The sequence below is a fragment of the Leptinotarsa decemlineata genome, unplaced genomic scaffold, assembly GCF_025532065.1.
Source record: "Leptinotarsa decemlineata unplaced genomic scaffold, Ldec_3_MD MMD2_tig00078422_RagTag_RagTag, whole genome shotgun sequence".
NCBI classification, from domain to species: Eukaryota; Metazoa; Arthropoda; class Insecta; order Coleoptera; family Chrysomelidae; genus Leptinotarsa; species Leptinotarsa decemlineata.
Window position 1 is genome coordinate 7,774,988 of NW_027412747.1, and position 19,148 is coordinate 7,794,135.

Here is a 19,148-nt window from a genome sequence, read left to right on the forward strand (position 1 = left end):
ACCAACACTGACATAAAAACTTGACAATTGATTTGGATATCAAAGGTAGTTCCACTTATGTCTCGCTTGCGTTTACGCAGTTATTTTCATCAAGTACTTTCCTTGGTATTTGTCTTCAATCAATGATCGCCTGTCAGGTACTGACGATGCCCAATAGGCTGAAATAGCTGTCTACGGTGGATTTTAAATTGAAATCGATATGGGAGTGATCATAATATACTTCCTTTTTATAATTTGATTTTCATTAGTAGAATTATTTTCCAGCAGTTCGACTAGTATGGACATCGTGTTCATACTTACGGAGTGAGGTTAAGTGAAGTTTGCAAAGAAGTAACAAAGAGGACCCTCATATTTGTATGTCAAGATTAAATTTGGTTGAAAAATGTAACATTACGTATTCATTATATGATAACATGCGATGATTGCACAAAAAATCTGAAATTGAGTATTGGAAATTGAACTCAACAGGTTGCCGGACATGATTGACACAAAACATTATGACAGAAACTGTTTGACAGAATTCTTGTTATGGGCATTGCAATGCTGTGATTGAGATCTCACAGAAAACTCTAAATGATATCTAACAGTGAGTGAAGGTAAGAGTTTCCTTTACGGAATTATTAATTGTTAACAAATTTATTATCTTTTTTTAACGAAGAAGATGTGTCTGCAGAAAATCAACACACACAAACAGATACCTCAAAGCAAACTCCCACTATCATCCAGCATAAACAAAATCCGTCTCAATTTTATCTCATCCACATATCTGTCAACCTCACAGATCACCACATCAAACCACAAGTGCTGACCAGCTCAATCAGAGTAGTTGTTTACAGCTGATTCTCGGCCTTCCCCCCACCACTATGACGTATTAATTGCTTTTTTTATTGGTTGTTGTTTGGTGAAGTTTTTTTGTTGTGCAGTGAAGTCAAGGCATTGTGACCTTGAAGTGTCTGGTGCATGGATCGTTCAGATTTTTTTTTCATATGAGATTTTGTGTGTTTTTGGTGTGTGTGTAGGAGAATGCACGGTACAGGGTTTCATCATGTGCTTGTTTGTCTATGTACAAACATACGTCTGCATACTTCGAAGATCCTCCAAGTAATAAATGCTCCATCGGTGTTAGGGCACCAAGTTAGTAGTGGAGTGACGTCACAGCAATAACCGTTCAACGGCTAGAGAGCGACATGTTCACTCCACGACGTGTGGCAGAGTAATGCGTATTCATCGGTCTGCCCTCACCTCTCCTGAAGCGATGAAGGTTCGCTCTAGCCCCGCTATCGATGGTGACACAACGGCAGCCGAGGACTGTTTGCCTAGCGTCTACCCTCTCCGAGACCGCAACGACCACTGCTTGCTCGTATATCGACATCTGTTATCGCATTCAGTTGGGAGGTAATCTTGGCGCATGTAGTTGAGAAGTGGGGTTGGCTATGACGTCTTGACGGGTCCTATCAGAGTGTATTTAAGAAGCGTACGAGTGTTGGCTATGTCAGTTTACATCAAGTGAGTTAGTGAGAACTATTATATAAAATGTATTCCTGTGACTGTGGTAAATCTTTCACTCGTAGTGATAATCTTCGTCGGCATCAGCTCCAGAGTTGCCAAGGAGGGCCTGCAGTGAAACGGGTGAGAGTGGATAATGCAACACCTATGTATACGTGCAATTGTTGTAATGTGACAATTCCTATGAGCCAAGTGAATTCTCACCGAAGAACCATGAGTCATAAAAATAATGCATGTGTTCAATTGTCTGACGGTGTTCAAATTATAACGAATGCATTCAATTGCCGCATTGCTACATACAGGGTGGAGAGTTCGATTGTAACCAGTGACTACATTTCATTTTTCAATAAGATTAGGCAGAAGGTCATTGAATTACTGGAATCAGCCATCAGGATCCATAAAAGCATCAAGGTGAATATGGAAGTTTTTGGGAATTATATTCTTCAGACTGATGATTCGAGGGACACGAAGTCATTTAATTCCCAAATAAAATAGTGGACCAATCTTCAGATTTGAATGCTGTTTTTGATGGATTCCGTGATGTAATTGTGGCACAAACGACTGAGTTCCAGGATCGTGACTCAGGTATTTATTTTTTAAAAATTTCAATAAGATTGAATAGTAATTTTTTTTTTTTTTATAATTCAGGTTGGACTTGTGAAAAAATATTGTTTCTCGAGGTCAACATTAATAAATACAGTCCACTGGAAGGACGTTCATATGTGAAGCTGCCTCAATGTATTCAATGGAAGAAAGCTGTTGTGAATGTTCGTAATGAAGATCAATATTGTTTTGCTTGGGCTATAACATCAGCATTATATCCTGCAGATAGTCGAGTGTCCGAACTTACGTCATATCCACATTTTTCCACTGTTTTAGATGTCACAGGTATGGATTTTCCGGTTAAAGTTAATAATAAGAGTATCGAAATATTCGAAGATAGGAATGATATTTCAATTAATGTTTACGGTTTAGAGAGTACATTTGAGAAGGGTAAAATGAAGTATGAAGTGATTGGTCCATTGCGATACTCACAGAGAAGACTCCGGAGACATGTCAATTTGTTGTTTATAACTGATGACTCCGGTAATGGTCACTATTGTTGGATCAAAGATCTTTCAAGATTAGTTTCTAATCAACTATCAGCTCATAGACAGAAAAAATATTTTTGTGACGGATGTTTGATATATTTTTCTGATGAGAGATTGCTTTTACGTCATAATATGTATGATTGTAATCACATTAGTACCACAACACCAACTACTAATTTAAAGATCAATAAATATGGTAGAATGGTTGCGGAAAATAAACTAATGTTTGAAAACTTTGAGAGGCAAATGAGGGTGCCATTTGTAGTGTATGCTGATTTTGAATCAGTGCTTAAACCGATTCATGTGAATGAGCCAAATCCTGGAAGTTCATACACGATTAAAAACATTCAAACATGCCCCATATTCATTTGCTTATTTGATAAAGTGTTCATATAATGATGATTTGACAAAATTTGTTACATATAGGGGTGTAGATGCAGCTCAGAAATTTGTGAGTAGCATTGAAGATGATTTGAAAGAGATACATGAAAATCATCTCAGAAACCCTAAACCAATGGATACACAAACTGTCGAAGAAGAAGAACAGTTTGTTGCAGCCAGAACTTGTGGTATATGTAATAAAGCATTTACTGATGGTGACGTCAAAGTAAGAGATCATTGTCATGTCACAGGAAAGAAAAGATCACATGCCGCTCACTCGAAATGTAATTTAAATTTCAAAATACCAAACTTCATACCTATCATTTTTCATAATTTAAGTGGTTATGATTGTCATTTATTCATAAAAGAATTGTATAGGAATAAAGAGAAAGTTGATGTTATCCCGCAAACTAAAGAGAAATATATATCTTTCACGAAGCATCTCTTTACACACAGCTATACCGATAAAGATGGTGTGGTTAGGAAGAATTATCTCAAAATGAGATTTATCGATAGTTATAAATTTATGACTAATTCGTTGGAGAAGTTGGGTGCAAACTTGACCTCCGATCAATGTTTGGAGATGCACAAACATTTCCCACAAATTGAGAAATTCAATTTGATGAGACAGAAAGGTGTATTTCCATATAGTTTTGTTGATGACATTGACAAATTGAATTATCCATTACTTCCGACAAAAAATCAGTTTTATGACACACTCAATTGTGAACATATATCGGAAACTGATTATGATAGGGCTAGAAAAGTTTGGAATTTATTCGAGTGTCAGAATTTGGGGGAATACTCTGATTTGTATTTGAAGTCGGATGTATTGCTACTATGTGATATTTTTGAAAACTTCCGCACCACAAGTTTAGAGATATATAACTTAGATCCGGCACAATATTACACTGCACCTGGATTATCATGGGATGCCATGTTGAAGTTCACTAATGTTGAATTGGAATTACTAACTGACATTGATATGATTCACTTTTTTCAAAAAGGTATACGAGGTGGAATTAGTCAATGTAGCGAGAGGAAACATATAGCAAATAATAGATTTTTACCCAATTATAATCCCAACGAACCTTCCACATTCATTACATATTTAGATGCAACAAATCTATACGGTCACAGTATGTCACAACCTCTACCAACAAGTGAATTTACATGGTTGACACCAAATGAAATTCTTAATCTCGATGTGATGGATGTGAGTACTGATAGTCCGTATGGGTATGTATTTGAAGTGGACATTCATTATCCACAAGAGTTGCATGATAAACATTCTGACCTTCCATTTTTAGTCGAAAAAATAATACCACCTCGTACACAATCGAAAATTCCCAAATTAATTCCAAATTTGAATGATAAAAGAAAATATATTGTTCATTATAGGAATCTACAGCAAGCTGTCAAAAATGGATTGATTGTAATGAATACACATAGAGTATTGAAATTCAAACAATCATGCTGGATGAAACCCTATATAGATCTTAATACTGAAATGCGTAATAGGTCTAACAACAAATCTGTTAAAGATTTCTATAAACTAATGAATAATGCGGTGTATGGAAAGACAATGGAGAATGTAGATAATCGAATTGATGTTAGACTCGTTACACATTGGGAAAATATAAAGAAAAATATAGGTGCCAGCACTCTCATAGCCAAACCAAATTTCAAAAATTGTTCAATTTTCACTGATAATTTCGTTGCCATTCAATTGGGTAGAGTGAAGGTTCATTACGATAAACCATTATATTTGGGATTTTCCATATTAGAATTATCTAAAACAGTCATGTATGACTTTTTCTATGGATGCATCAAACAACACTTTGATGAAAATGTCTCTTTACTTTACACAGATACCGACTCGCTCATTCTTAAAGTAAACACAGAAAATTTTTATGAATTCATAAAAACTAACATAAGTAGATTTGATACATCCAATTACAGTATAGTTAACCAATTCAATATTCCAGTAACAAGTTCAGTCTTGGGTAACTTCAAAGATGAATTTCCAAATGATCCAATCATGAGTTTTTATGGTACAGGTGCTAAAGCATATTATGTGAAATCTGTTGATGGTGAATTTAAGAAAGCCAAAGGGGTTAAACGATCTGTAATAAAGAATGAATTGACATGCGAAGATTATCAAAAAATCGTCGAACAAGGTGGTATGATATTCAGAAAGATGAATTCATTTAGAAGCGTGTTACATGATATGTATACTGAATTAAAAAATAAAGTTGCATTATCATATCACGACGATAAACGATTTATCATTCCGAATACTACCCACACTCTTCCTTGGGGTCATAATGATATTGAATTTTATGAAAACGATCCAAATGAGAACATTCGTTGGATAAGTAATATTATTCAACAATCACAATCTCAGGAGACTCCATTGGATCAATTGATTAATTTATTATCTGCCGAGATCAATGATTGAAATATCATTCAATATCTTCAAAACCGGAAAATTCAATATTGATATTTATGTAGCCATTTATAATTAATAATATATGATAGAAGTAATGTGATATTAATGTATTATGTATGTATGTATATGTATTACTGTAATGAATATAAAATGATTAAAATTTTATTTGTATTATTTCTATTTCCCTAATCAATTACTGCAATATATAGTATAATGTAAATGACAGAAATATCAGTTTGAAGAGAATCATCGTAGAGTGCACAATGTCTAAAACAATCGATAAGTTTGGTAGAAAAAGAAAATGGGGTGGTAATGTCATTCGAGGTCCTCCTGGGAATGGTTTTAAATTAACAAAAGATGGTCATTATGACATGCAAAGGAAAATATTGAAAAATACAAGTGAACCAATTGACAAGAGTGATTGTGTAACTGTATCATATCTTGAGGGGGAAATTAATGGAGCAAAGGAAGTTATACTTCTAGCCCTACAAGCTGCAATACAATCCACAATAGGCAATATTGCTCGGGACGCCCGGCAAGCATTTGACGATAAAATTGCAGAGGCTCGGATAACTTTCACTCGTAAATTTGACAAACTTACAAGTGATGTAGACATAAAAATGTCTGACATAACAGCGTCTACAAATAAAAAATTTGATGCTATGTCAAACATAACAGGGACTACAATGAAAAAGTATGATGTACTGGAACAGAGAGTTGAAGTATTGGAGAAAAACCATAAAGAAGTTTTGGAGAGAAACTATAAAGTCAGGCCATCATCATCAGGTGGACTGGGATATCCAGGACTGAACATTAATCCAAATCATAGAATAATACAACCAAAACCAAAACCAACTGATGATGTATTAATGGAACCAACATGGTGAATGTATTCCCTCGTTAGGTTAGGTTAATAGCTACGTTAGGTTAGCTGCATACTTACGTTAGGTTAGGTGTTAGGTTAGTATTCCTCGTTAGGTTAGGTTAATAGTTACTGTAGGTTAGGTTAGGTTAGGTTAGGTTAGGTTAGGTTAGTTAGGTTAGGTTAGGTGTTCGGTTGCATAGCGGTAGGTTAGCGTACTAGGTTAGGTTACGTTAATACATACGATAGGTTAGGTGTTCGGTTGCATAGCGGTAGGTTAGCGTACTAGGTTAGGTTACGTTAATACGTTAATACGTTAGGTTAGGTGTTCGGTTGCATATTATGTTACGAACGCGCGCGCGAAGAGGGCGTAGATGTCTCTCCAGATGTCCCGCCTACCTGGGGCCGGAGGCCCCACCCACCTGGGCGGAGCCCAGGCAGTGGGCGGGGCCCGTTAGGGCCACCCCCCCCCCCCCCCCCGTCGCCACCAACTTTTCGGATACCCCGCCCTTTCCGAAGCCCCGCCCCCTTTCCGAAGCCCCGCCCCTCCCCTCCCCGAAGCCCCGCCCCCCGACTCCCAACATTTGCGCATGTACACCCCTACCCTCATCGCGCATGTGCGCTCCCACCATTTTCCCACCGCTCACGCATCGAAGTCGATACCCTCCGGAGAGCACTCCACAACATTCAGTTCGAGAAGTCATCTCATCGAGAGCAGTCCACTCCACAACAAGGCAGTACGTTCCAACGACCAACTTGATATTTGAGTAAGTAAATTAGGAATGTTATTTTTTATATCAACTAACTTTGTATTATTTCTTCTTTTTCAGAATGGCAACCAATACACAGGAGGTGAATAATGCTGTGGCGTCTATTCTGCCGGTGTCCGCTGACCAGGAGGAGGCAGCATCTTCGAGAGCGGTGACGGTTGACCAGCCAACCACTTCGCGTTCGCGAGTTAGGTGCAGATCTTCTAGCCCTGACTTATTCGAGGAGGAGGAGGAAGTCAGGGCTGTGAAGAAGGTTTGCCAACGACCTGCAGCAAAGGTTGGTCCTATTTCAAAGTACCGAGCTACTTGCAATAGGACTAATCCTTATGCAGGTAGTTTTTCGACCTCTCGTAAGAGGGCCTCCACACCAGCAGCAGCACCAGCAGCAGTGGAAATTCCGAGGAGTCCTTCTCCGGAGTTGGTGATATTGTCGCCGTTGGTGACGCGACTACCACCGCTGCCAGCGACACCGGCGGATCCTGAGGTGTTGGTGCCACAGCCTATCGGAGAGGTTAGTGAAAAGATGAGTGTTTTTCTGCAGAGATGCAAGAAAGCAGAACGAGCTGCCCGATCTAGCGAGGCCGCGTTGGTTACCATGAAGCGACAAATGGCTGAAATGGATAACCGACGGAGGGAACTCCAAAAGGAAATGGCCGAAATAGATCGGAATTATGCATCTCTGCAGGAAAGGTGTAAAGCAAAGACCTCTTCGATAGAGCTGTACAAAAAAGTAGTGACAGTTATGGACACTCTTTTTGTAGATGAAGTGTAAATGTAAGATTAGTTTTAGGTTAGTTAGGAGTATTTAATTATGGTAGTTTTAAGTTTATATTTGTTAAGTTTATATTGAATAAAGGAAAAGGAAGTGAAATAAAGGGTGTACACTGTTTTTTGGTTTGGTACACATTGAACAATGCGATGGTTGGAGCATTTTTCTTCACTTCCTCTTATTATTATTATTATTTTTTTATTTCAATTCCAAGTTCTTCTAGACAAATACCTCACATCAATTTTTGTGTTCTCTAATCACTTGTAAATAATTTCATGTGAAGAAAATTTAAAAAAAAAAAAATAGACATGTTTCATAGTGAAATCGACAAGTATATTTCATTTGTATTTTATCCATTCAAGTATCTCTTTCATTGAATATGTCTTATGTCACTTTGCAATTTACCCCTACTCATTGAATATGTCTTATGTCACACTACAATTTACCCCTACTCAATGTTCCACTCCTCTCCCACTCCCTCTCGAAAGTATAAAAGTAGAAATCATCTGATGAAACATTCAGTTGATCAGCTAGCATCGAGATGGAACCCGATTCAACCTCCGAACCCTATAGCTGCCCGGATCAGGGGTACAACTTCAATTACTGGGATAACAGCCAGGTACAGGTTGTCTCTTCCACCACGGAACCCCACAGTCCGCCATACGAATACCGGGATCACGACATCAGGATGCAAGTTCAGCATGTCACTGGCAGTGACGAAGGACACTTGGATGACTCGGAATATCCAGATCCTGACGGATGGTGGGACCCTGCTTATGATGACATTGTCCCAATGAGTAGCGACGACGACGATGATGACGACGACGACTCTGGTGATGATGCTGATGACGAGCTTGACGTTAGACGTCCTCCACCATCCCCTATCCTCATCGAGGATAGTCCTCCGCCATCCCCAATCCTAATCGATGATGATGTCCTCAATTCCGATGATGACATATAATCATCTACTCGTCCATCATTTCCTTTCCTTTCCTTCCACGGAGTACACACTTTTTGGTTGGTGTACACGAGGCACTGCGAGGCTGGGGCAGTGTCTTCCTCCCTTCCTCTCCCTCTTATTAGTTTTTTTTTCCATAATAATCACTAGAATTTCTCCTAATAATCGCTCAGAGTTTCATTCTTGATGTTTTCGAATCTCAAACACTGTTCTACATTTCACCCCCTCCATTTCATTTCTTCCAATATAAATATAGCAACAATCCCAGTTCTATATCATTCTTCCACAATGTCGAGTACAGGACCCATCCAAGTACATGAAATAGATTCAACGTCTGATCATTTGAGTACAACCTTCGCTCAATTTCTGCAGCGAATCTATGATCTTCCTGATGATTTCGCAGAACGAGTGGAACAAGGTATTCAGGACGACATAGATGCTGTTGACGATAATAATGCGGATGATGTGATTAGTATATCATCTGATTCAGCTGATTATGACGACGACGACATCATGAGTATATCATCTGATTCAGATGACTACTATGAGGATGATATCATTAGTATATCATCTGATTCAGATGACGATACCATAATTATTGTTTCTGATGATGAGGAGCGTTAGTCCATATCATTGCATGGATTAATAAAAAAATAACAGCCCTTTTCAGGGCTACAATTAAAGACTGAAACAATAAAAAAAATAGCTCTTTTCAGAGCTACCATTATACTTTCAAACAGAAACAGATTCATACCATTGTTAACATTATGTTAACATTATAATCTCAAACGAAATATATGTATGTGAAAGTATTCATCATTATATGCATATGAATGATTGACAAATGCCAACTTCAACTTTCATTTAAAGTAGTACTCATCATATGCATAGATATTCAATGACTATCAAATTCCAAATTTCGACTTTTCAGTCAAAGTAGTAATTTATTTGTCATATAATGTATAGATATTCAAAGACTAACAAATTTCCAACTTAGACTTTTATTAATCAAAGTATTCATTTGTCACATAATCTATGAATACTAATACAACTAACTACTGTTTGTGTGAATAATGTAGCCCTGAAAAGGGCTGTTGTTTTTTTTTTGACCAGTAGGTCCACGGTTATTGTGCCACAGGTTGGACATTATTACATATAATACATGTAGATACTCGGGTGAAGTTTGTTAGTGGCCTCTCGCAAGCTTCACACCAATTCTGTCCCATTTCCATAATTGAGACAGTGTTGTGGGTGTTGACATGGGCATACCACCCTCCATTATTGTTTCTATGCGAATAAAACCGAAAGCAGCACCAACATAGTTTTTTGTTCTCTCCATCTATTGTGCTGATCAATACGTATGCATCCAATGCACAATACAAATCCAAGGGATCTTCCAGTGTCTCACTGACATTGAGTGTTCGCATACCGATCCTCATAGCACCATCACCTTCAGTTGTGTCAGCTTCTATCCCTTCATCATCTCCTTCTTCATCCATGACCCTCTCAAACTCCATCACGTCATCATCTTCGTCGCTTTGGTTGGCCTCGTTTTCAACTTCGTCTATCTCATCTTCATCGACTCCAACATCTTCAACTATTACTTCCTCTAGCGGAACATTGACATCCTCATCATCTGATTCGTCTATCCAATTGTTTTCATCAACAGCAGCTATTCTATTTAATGCAGCATTTATTTTTGCAGAATTCATCTTGTTGTTGTTTGCTCACAGTTGTAGAGAGTGAATGAATGAACTCTAGGTTTGCAAGTCAACTTATATAGGAGGTGATGCGACTCCCACTTGACTCGTTTAGAGTGGAATAGTAGGAGAAGTTATCCCACTATACTTCCACATGATGTTGATTTGTATAAATAGAGATCGTAGGTATAGGAGAGAGCATTCAGAGTTTCTGTAAGTCATCTCTTTATATTTCTAATCGAATTAGTAAAATGCCGTTTCCAAAAGAGTGGAATGAAAAACCAAAAGTGTGTGTCTACCCAATGATGATTGCAGGGGCTATTGTGTGCTACTTTTGTCAAATAAGTAGACCTAAGGATTCAATCAATCCATGTACTGGTATGTGTAGTGATTGCGTGTTGCGGATTCAACTATCGCCTCCTTCTCATCCACCGAAGCGAACAAAATCGGATTATCGTCAACAACAGTTACAGTGTCTGAAGTGTTCCGAACCTATAATATTTAACAATATAGGTATCTGTAGAAATATTTGTGGTATCTGTGCTGCCGTTCCAACTCCACTGCAACGTTGTTTGCGTTGTGATACATATTCCATGAATTGTTGGAATCATGTATGCAATGCATGTAGAAGTACTTGGGATCTGTGTGAGAAGGTTGGTCAACTCTACCCCAATAGGAGAATCCATTTTTTTCAATGTTGGTGTTTGACGCACGAGCAACAACTATTGAGGAATAGAGTCAAAGAACGTTCCACATCCACAGAGACATATTAACATTTTTCATTTTTTATTATCGTTATTGTCCTCTATTATTAATAAATATATATATATTTTGAATTTATTTGTATTATTTTCTAACATTTAAAAATACATGCATGCAACACAAAGTTTTCCTCTTAAATGACAAAGATTGTTACATGCGTGAATAGTTTAGTGAGAGAGCGCATGTGCCAGTTGATGAAAGAGCGCATGCGCTAGTTTATTTTCTTCTATAAATGGTGAGGTCTCAGTAACATCATCACCTTTCCTATCCACATTCTATTGCTATCACATATCATTCCTCAGACCTTAATAATCATGAGCTCTATGCCGCTATTGATTGCTGAAGATGGTTCACCACTTGTTGATATCGATCAGACTGATTTTGAAAATATTCCAGTATTACATTTATCGAGTCAAGATTCGATAAATGATTTTGATATTAACGACTTCGTTAACTTTGCAGATGTGCCAGAACCAAATGAGCAAATTATTATTGAAAATCCGATCGTTTCGCAATTATCATCACTCAAACACTCTTCATCTACCCTTCCTCTTGGTGTTGATAAGAAATCTAGAACAATCAAGAGGAAGGTTACTAAGGCATCTTCATCGATTGTCACTGACTTTAAAGAAAAGAAAGAATCCAAAAGTGTTGTGCGACAGAAAAAACCCGCAACGAAAAGTGACAGATCGAAGAGGAAGCCAAAAGGTACTCCTAAAGAAATGAAGAGTGATTTGAAAGCTGAACCGCTATCTTCTTTCAGCCCCCTCCATCGGTTTGGGGAAATGAAAAGGAAAGCAAAATGCCGTCTTGTAAAGGCACAGATGACTATTGCTGAACTTGAAAAGAGTGAGCGAGCTATTAATGCTAATAATGAAACTCTTGAAGCATTAGATGCCAAGATTGCATTAGCGAAGGTTGAATTGGCTAGAATGTCTAAAGATGCTGATGAACTCCGTTCAAAAATTGGTAAAGATAAGCAATTCCATCAACGTTCGAGAATGCAAGCTCAGGCTGAGCTTGAGGAGTCGACTAAGCTTTATGAGACAGCATTATCAGTGAGAGATAATTGGCAAAAAGAGTTGGATACTGCATTTCAAAGTGACGGCGATTAGTTTTGGGAATGATAATGTGTTTTCAATATCGTGAGTTGAAAAATATAAGCGGGAATGGAGTATACAATTAATTTGGTTTGGTATACACAGAACATTGCGAATGGCTGGGGCAATGTTTACCGCTGCAATATTTTTCAGTTCACATACTTATAATTGAAATGAAAACAATAATGAACTTTAATATTACTTTATTCATAAAAGTCACTATTATATACATTTAAACCATATTTGATTCATCAATCCAAGAATTTTGTTCGCTAGGAAGGCCTAACCACTTTACATATACTTTATTTTTTCTTCTCTTCAACACCTTCTCAATCAGATATACGTCAGGATTCTCGGTTCGTAATAACTCTTCTTCGTAAAAACATCCTCTAATCGGCTGTTCATTCATATCTTCAAGATTATAAGTCGTTGGGATGGTTTTATTAATTTTAACAATCTTGAATAGCTCCGTGGTAAAATTCGCAGTGTAAGACTTTTCAAAAATATGTTTGTATTTACTTATACGTACAATATCATTTAATTGGAATTTGGGTTTACTTTGTCTTCCTCCAATTCCATTGATACCCTTGAATTTTAATTTTGTTGTTGAATCAACATTGATGGGTGCCATACCTATTGTACGATGAACTTTATTATTATATCTACTAGTTATAATTGGAAGAATATCAAGCCATTTGTGGTGACCTCTCATCGAAAATTCCTTGTAGAGCCATGCCTTTATTGTACGAATCACTCTTTCTGCTATAGCTGCCTTCTTTGTGCTAAATGTTGAATAATGATTGATATTATATTCTCGCATGAGAGATGAGAAGCTTTTATTGAAAAATTCTTTCCCTTGATCGCTTTGTATGTGTTTGGGGGAGTATTTGGCTTCTTTCAGTACATGTTTCATTGCATTAGTTACTGTACTACCTGTTTTATCTTTAACTGCTACAGTCCACAGATATTTGGAGTAACAATCTATCACTACAAGTATATATCGGTATCCTTCATTACTTTTTGCATAAGGTTGCAGTTCAGCTAAATCTATTTGCCATAGATCTGCAAAACCTTTGATGGTGGTTATTCTTCTACGAAAATTACGTCTTGCAGGTTTATGTAATTCATTAACAACTTGTCGTTTGACATCACTTATTTCATTAGTCATTCTATTTCAATATGATTAAAGAGAAAAGGTGATAATGTTACTGCATTGAATGATGATGTGACAGTGATCATTACATGTGAATATGTTAATATATTATACCTTCTTCACGTAATTCTTCAATTATTGAAATTATTTCATTATCATGTCCGGTATGTCCGGCTGACTTTGAAGCTACCAATAGTCGTAGGCGAGCAACTAACTCTTTCGGTGAATTCCAGTACACATAATTCACAGGTTTAGAATTATATATTTTCTCCATTTTCACTCGTTTGAGTGCTCCACCAATTTTACTTCTACTTCTTATTGGATATTGTCGTGAGTCTAATAGAGGTTTGATAACTTCACGAAATTTTTTAGAATTTGTATTTTTAAAACCATTCTTCAGATGATATTGTTTATATGGAGCATTCGTTATTTTCAATATTTTGGAATATACTTGACGAGTTTCTTCATTATCAACATCTTGTGGATTCTTCAAAAAAATCATATCATACAATTCTGGACTACCTGCGCATTCATATTTTTTCACTTTATTAGCATCCCAAAATGAAATGTTTCCATCTTTGAAATTTACCACTAGACTTCCCATTTTCAGCTTTTGTGTAATTGGATCCATACGTACGCCAAATGTTCCATCATATGCTGGATTTCTAGATTTTATATTATTCAAATGTTTCATCAAAACATCTTCACCACTTTCATTCATAACAGGTGAGATGTCAGGATCCGAGGAATCGATGTGGGACGATGATGGTGTTTCGAATAGAGTTGTTCTCATATCGTCTTGAAGTGTGCTCGTGTCACTATTCACAGATGATACACTACCAAAAGATTGTTTTCTTCCTATTGGAGTACTCATGGGATAATTTGAAGTAGATTGAACAGTTCCATGATTTGGTGATAACACTGGTGATTTAGAAGTAGCGTTTGATGATAAAACATTCAATGGTTTCATTATGGGCTCATACAATCTTTCAAGTGTCGTACGATTTTCAATATTATCATTCTTGATAGAGTTGAATTTCTGCCTGACAGCTTCTGTTGTCTCTACTAGTTGACGTTTCAAATTTATTTCATTGTTTTTATTTTCAGGATCTTTTTTTGTATTCATAATGCCCTTTTTTTTTGAATTAAAGCTTAATTCGTTGGTGAAGTGACCACTACAATATTCAGTGATCGAATAAGTTCCAAAAACAAGATCATGGGTATATAAAACTATCGAATCCTTTGCGATATCTACCTTCATCTATTTTTCTATCCTTATCAATGACTAGAAATCCATATTGGTCCTCCCAGCATTTAACACACATCAATTGGAATTGTTTGAATGTTACATCGGGTGAAACATGATCTGAATAAATGTGATGTAAATTCGTCTCATCTTGTTTGAACATTATAATGAAATTGGTATTGTCACGCACTAACTGTTTGGGTACCCGTGAATATGTCTGTGCTAGATAAAAACAATCAACATCCTTATGACGTCCCATACAGAAATATGATCTAATAATATCTTGCTTTTCACATATTACATCATCGAAAATGAAAACAGAATTAGGCTTAGCGTCGGAGGGTTCCACTATTTCTGCATTATTGCTGAATGTATAAAAACCTAATCCTTTTATAGGTTCCAAAACACTTCGCAAGTACTGATATTTAGGTTGATTGAGTGATTTCGAATAGAGATACACATTTCTAAATCTCAGTCCTTGTGGATGTGTTAATAGTGATATCATTGCATTCGTCTTTCCACAATTTGAAGGTCCTATAATGAGTCCTCGAACTGATGATGGAAGTAGTGGACCATGTCTGAATACCCTTTGTCCATTCAATCCACAACCAAATTTCTCATCTAGATTATCTACAGCAAACTTTTCTTTCTGTTTTACAATGCGCATCGTGCCGTGGTTGGAGACTATATAAATGTTATTAGCTTATTCATTTCAATGTGTACCATCAAACGATACGGACGTATTGAAAGTGATCGTAAAATTAAAAGAGGTTGTGGTTTTGTTAATGATTTAATAAACAAACTTCCTTTCGAATTACATCTACCGGAGGTTATCAATACTGTGGACCGGGTACAAAATTGAAACAACGTTTAGCTCGTAACGACCCTGGAATCAATAAATTAGATATTGAATGCAAAAAACACGATATTCAATATTCTAAGCATCCATCCGATCTTGCAGCAAGACATTTAGCCGACAAAGAACTTGAATACAGCGCTTGGGATAGGGTTAAATCGAAGGACGCGAGTATTGGGGAAAGAGCAGTTGCATTACTTGTCACCAACATTATGAAAGCGAAAAGACATATGGGCATGGGTTGTAGTACCAATAAGAAAAAATGTAAGAGGAAACAAACGAAGAAAAATAAAATTAAAAAAGTTGCATTTGGTGCTGGGATAGTCCATAAAGTGCGAAATGTATTGAAGAAAGCTGGTGGGAATCAATTTGTGACGAATAATAGCAAAAAAGCTATCACTGTGGCATTGCAGGCGGCACGTAAATACCTTAAAGCTGCCGGTGGAAAGAAGAAAATCCGCACACCACGCATAATTCCTGTTCCCAAGATCGGTGGACTTTTACCATTGATACCAATTTTTGCTGGACTATCCGCACTAGGAAGTTTGGCGGGAGCTGCTGCTGGTATTACCAAGGCCGTGAATTCGGCAAAAGCCAGCAGAGCGGCTTTAATGGAAGCCAATCGTCACAATAAAACCATGGAGGCTGTAGCATTAGGCAAACGCGGAAGTGGAATATATCTCAAACCATACCGTAAAGGTTTAGGACTATATTTAAAACCATACAAAGCCACAAACAAAACAAAAAACTAATTGAACCCCTACCTCAGAGGCCTCTTACTGATCTCGATCTCAGTTATTATGCACAAAAAATGAAAATTCCACATTTTCGTGGTGTTTTTATGCGTGATAGATTACCATCTTCAGGTCCAAAACAAAACGAGACAGCTATTGTTAATTTAGATGGAATAAGTGGACCAGGAACACATTGGGTGGCATATAAAAAATGTGGGAAAGAAGTCACATATTTCGATAGTTTTGGAGATCTACCCCCACCATTGGAATTGACTCGATTCTTTCGAAAATGTTCGAATGTAAAAATCAAATATAACTATGATCGACAACAGAAATTTAATACAGTTCTCTGTGGTCACTTGTGCTTGCAGTTTCTCTCTAAATAATTTTCCAAATAAAAATGGATTCAACACCAAAACTGGATCGGGAGGCTATCAAGGGAATGGGGTTTTCACTTAGAATGTTTTCAAAATATGGTACCTTGAAAAAAATGGATAAAGTGATGCTTGCAAATATGCCTAAGGAAGTGATACTTGCATGTGTTGCACATGAGATTGCATATGTTTGGGAAAAGTTGCCTAAGCATCTGCAAGATGACATCGATATAATGAAACATAGATATTGTTATGAGCACCACCACCACGATCAAAATTCAGAATCGGATGTTAATGACGGTCCTATACCTCGGAAATCTATGTGTTGTATTTGTAATATAGAGGATGTGAATATTGGTATCAATAAAAATGATACTTATTACAATACAACACCTTCCAAAAAGTGTAAATTGTCTCAAATGTGCTGTTGCTGTGTACAATAATAAATTGAAATGTGTTTCAAAATATTCATCAGTCATGTCACGAAAGTTCGAGCTACAAGCTGTCGGGACAAGTGTCTTGAGTGCGGATTTTTTTCCACCAATTGAATTGGATAGGAACAGTCGTTATGGATTAGGACTTTTGGGATTCTATGGATGCAATACAATCAATAATATAACTGAAGCTAATAACTTAGTTAGTTTTAGAATCAGTAATGACAACTCATCGATACCCCAAAAGTTGACAATTGAAATTCCATGTGGTGCTTATGAAATAGAAGAGATCAATGCCGTCATACAGAAACATATCATGTTCAGATTGTTTCATGATAAAAAACCAAATGATGTCGTTGCAGATGATATTTTCTATCTACACGCCAATAATAATACATTCAAATGTGAAATGCGATCCAAATATGAAATTGATCTGACACATCCAAATTCAATAGCAGAAATGATGGGGTTCGCTCATGAAATATTTCCACCAAATCAGATACATGAATCATCATTACCAATAAACATTACAACTGTGAGACTTATCCGCTTAGATTGCAATATAATATCTGGTTCATATATAAATGGTGAAGAATCCCACATTCTTTTCTCATTCGATATTGATGTTGAACCTGGCTACAATCTTACTAAAGAACCACACAGTATTATATATATGCCTGTCAGTCCAGAAGGTCGTCAATTGATTCACAACATTACAGTGCGTATTTTGGATGAAAAAAATAACCTTATCGATTTTGGAAGTGAAGAAGAGATTTTCATTATTTTGGAATTGAAGAAAATCGAATAACTGTTGTTATGGGTTTCATTTATAATAGACAAAATCGCATTGAACAATCCAAACGAGTTGCACTATCAAAAAGAAAGGTGTGCATAAAAAGAAGCTCATTCCACAAGTGTATGCTAAACAGTTAGCACATAACGCTCTGTCTGTGAGTGATCTTAAATTTTTGAAATCGATTGGATTGAAAGTGAGAAAATAACAATGGTGCTCGAAACAAACAATGAAAAGTTGAATATATTCAATGAACCAGTGCTCGATCATTCTCTCATAAGTTTACATGAGCACACATATAAGCCCTATGGATCACCGCTATTCAGGAATTCGGATGAAATCAGAATTGCAATCAATAATCAAGATGTTATACTAGATATTGCCGAGAGCTTCATTTACATAGAAGGTAAATTCACCCCCAAAGATGTAGCGAAAACATGCTATCTCTCGAATAATGCAATTGCATTTCTCTTTGACGAAATTCGTTATGAAATGGGAGGTGAACAAGTGGCTGTTGTTAGAAAACCTGGGATAACATCTACAATGAAAACCATGATATCATTTGGACAATCTCATGCTAACACATTATTGACATCTGGTTGGGGACTTTCACAATTGAAGCAAGATATCTTGGATACAAACAGTCATGTTTTTAGTGGAAAACTACCACTGAAATATTTGATGGGTTTTGCTGAAGATTACAACAAAAGTATCTTGAATGCCAAACAAGAATTGATTTTGATTATCGCTCGATCATTCAAAAACTCATATATAGGTGAGGTTGATGCTGATTTGGAAATAAATAAAATCGAATGGAAAATAAGGCATATTGTACCAGATGATAAACACAAGCTCAAACTTTTGAGTAGAATAAACAAAAGCGGTCTGAATGCCAAAATCAAGTTGGCGTATCGTATGTGGGACCTCTATGAACTACCATCATTACGTGGGACTTCTTCAGACATATGGGCCATCAAAACAACTAACGCATTGGAAACTCCTCGTTTTGTCATCATCGCATTCCAAAGTACTACCACATCTGAAGATAGAACACAAGATATTACAAAATTCACAACTGCTGATATCAATAGTATTCGAGTATACTTGAATTCTGAAGTTTATCCATATGAGCGTTGGAATTTGAATTTCGATAAAAAACTTGATGCTCCTGCTTATTATGCTTTTGAGAGTTTCCAGCGAAGTTATT

General features: G+C 36.7%; 2 protein-coding genes across 4 annotated transcripts in view; one reads left to right on the forward strand and one right to left on the reverse strand.

The window, feature by feature from the left end:
• LOC111511993 (dopaminechrome tautomerase) overlaps positions 1-19,148 on the reverse strand; it is a 96,445-nt gene that overhangs the window by 57,205 nt on the left and 20,092 nt on the right. The gene's annotated exons all lie outside the window — the stretch shown is intronic.
• Positions 6,828-8,013, forward strand: LOC141487287 (uncharacterized). The gene is made up of 2 exons (XM_074186187.1): positions 6,828-7,059; positions 7,123-8,013. Exons 1-2 carry the CDS (start codon positions 6,908-6,910, stop codon positions 7,832-7,834), a joined length of 864 nt encoding a protein of 287 aa, XP_074042288.1. The 5' UTR covers positions 6,828-6,907; the 3' UTR covers positions 7,835-8,013.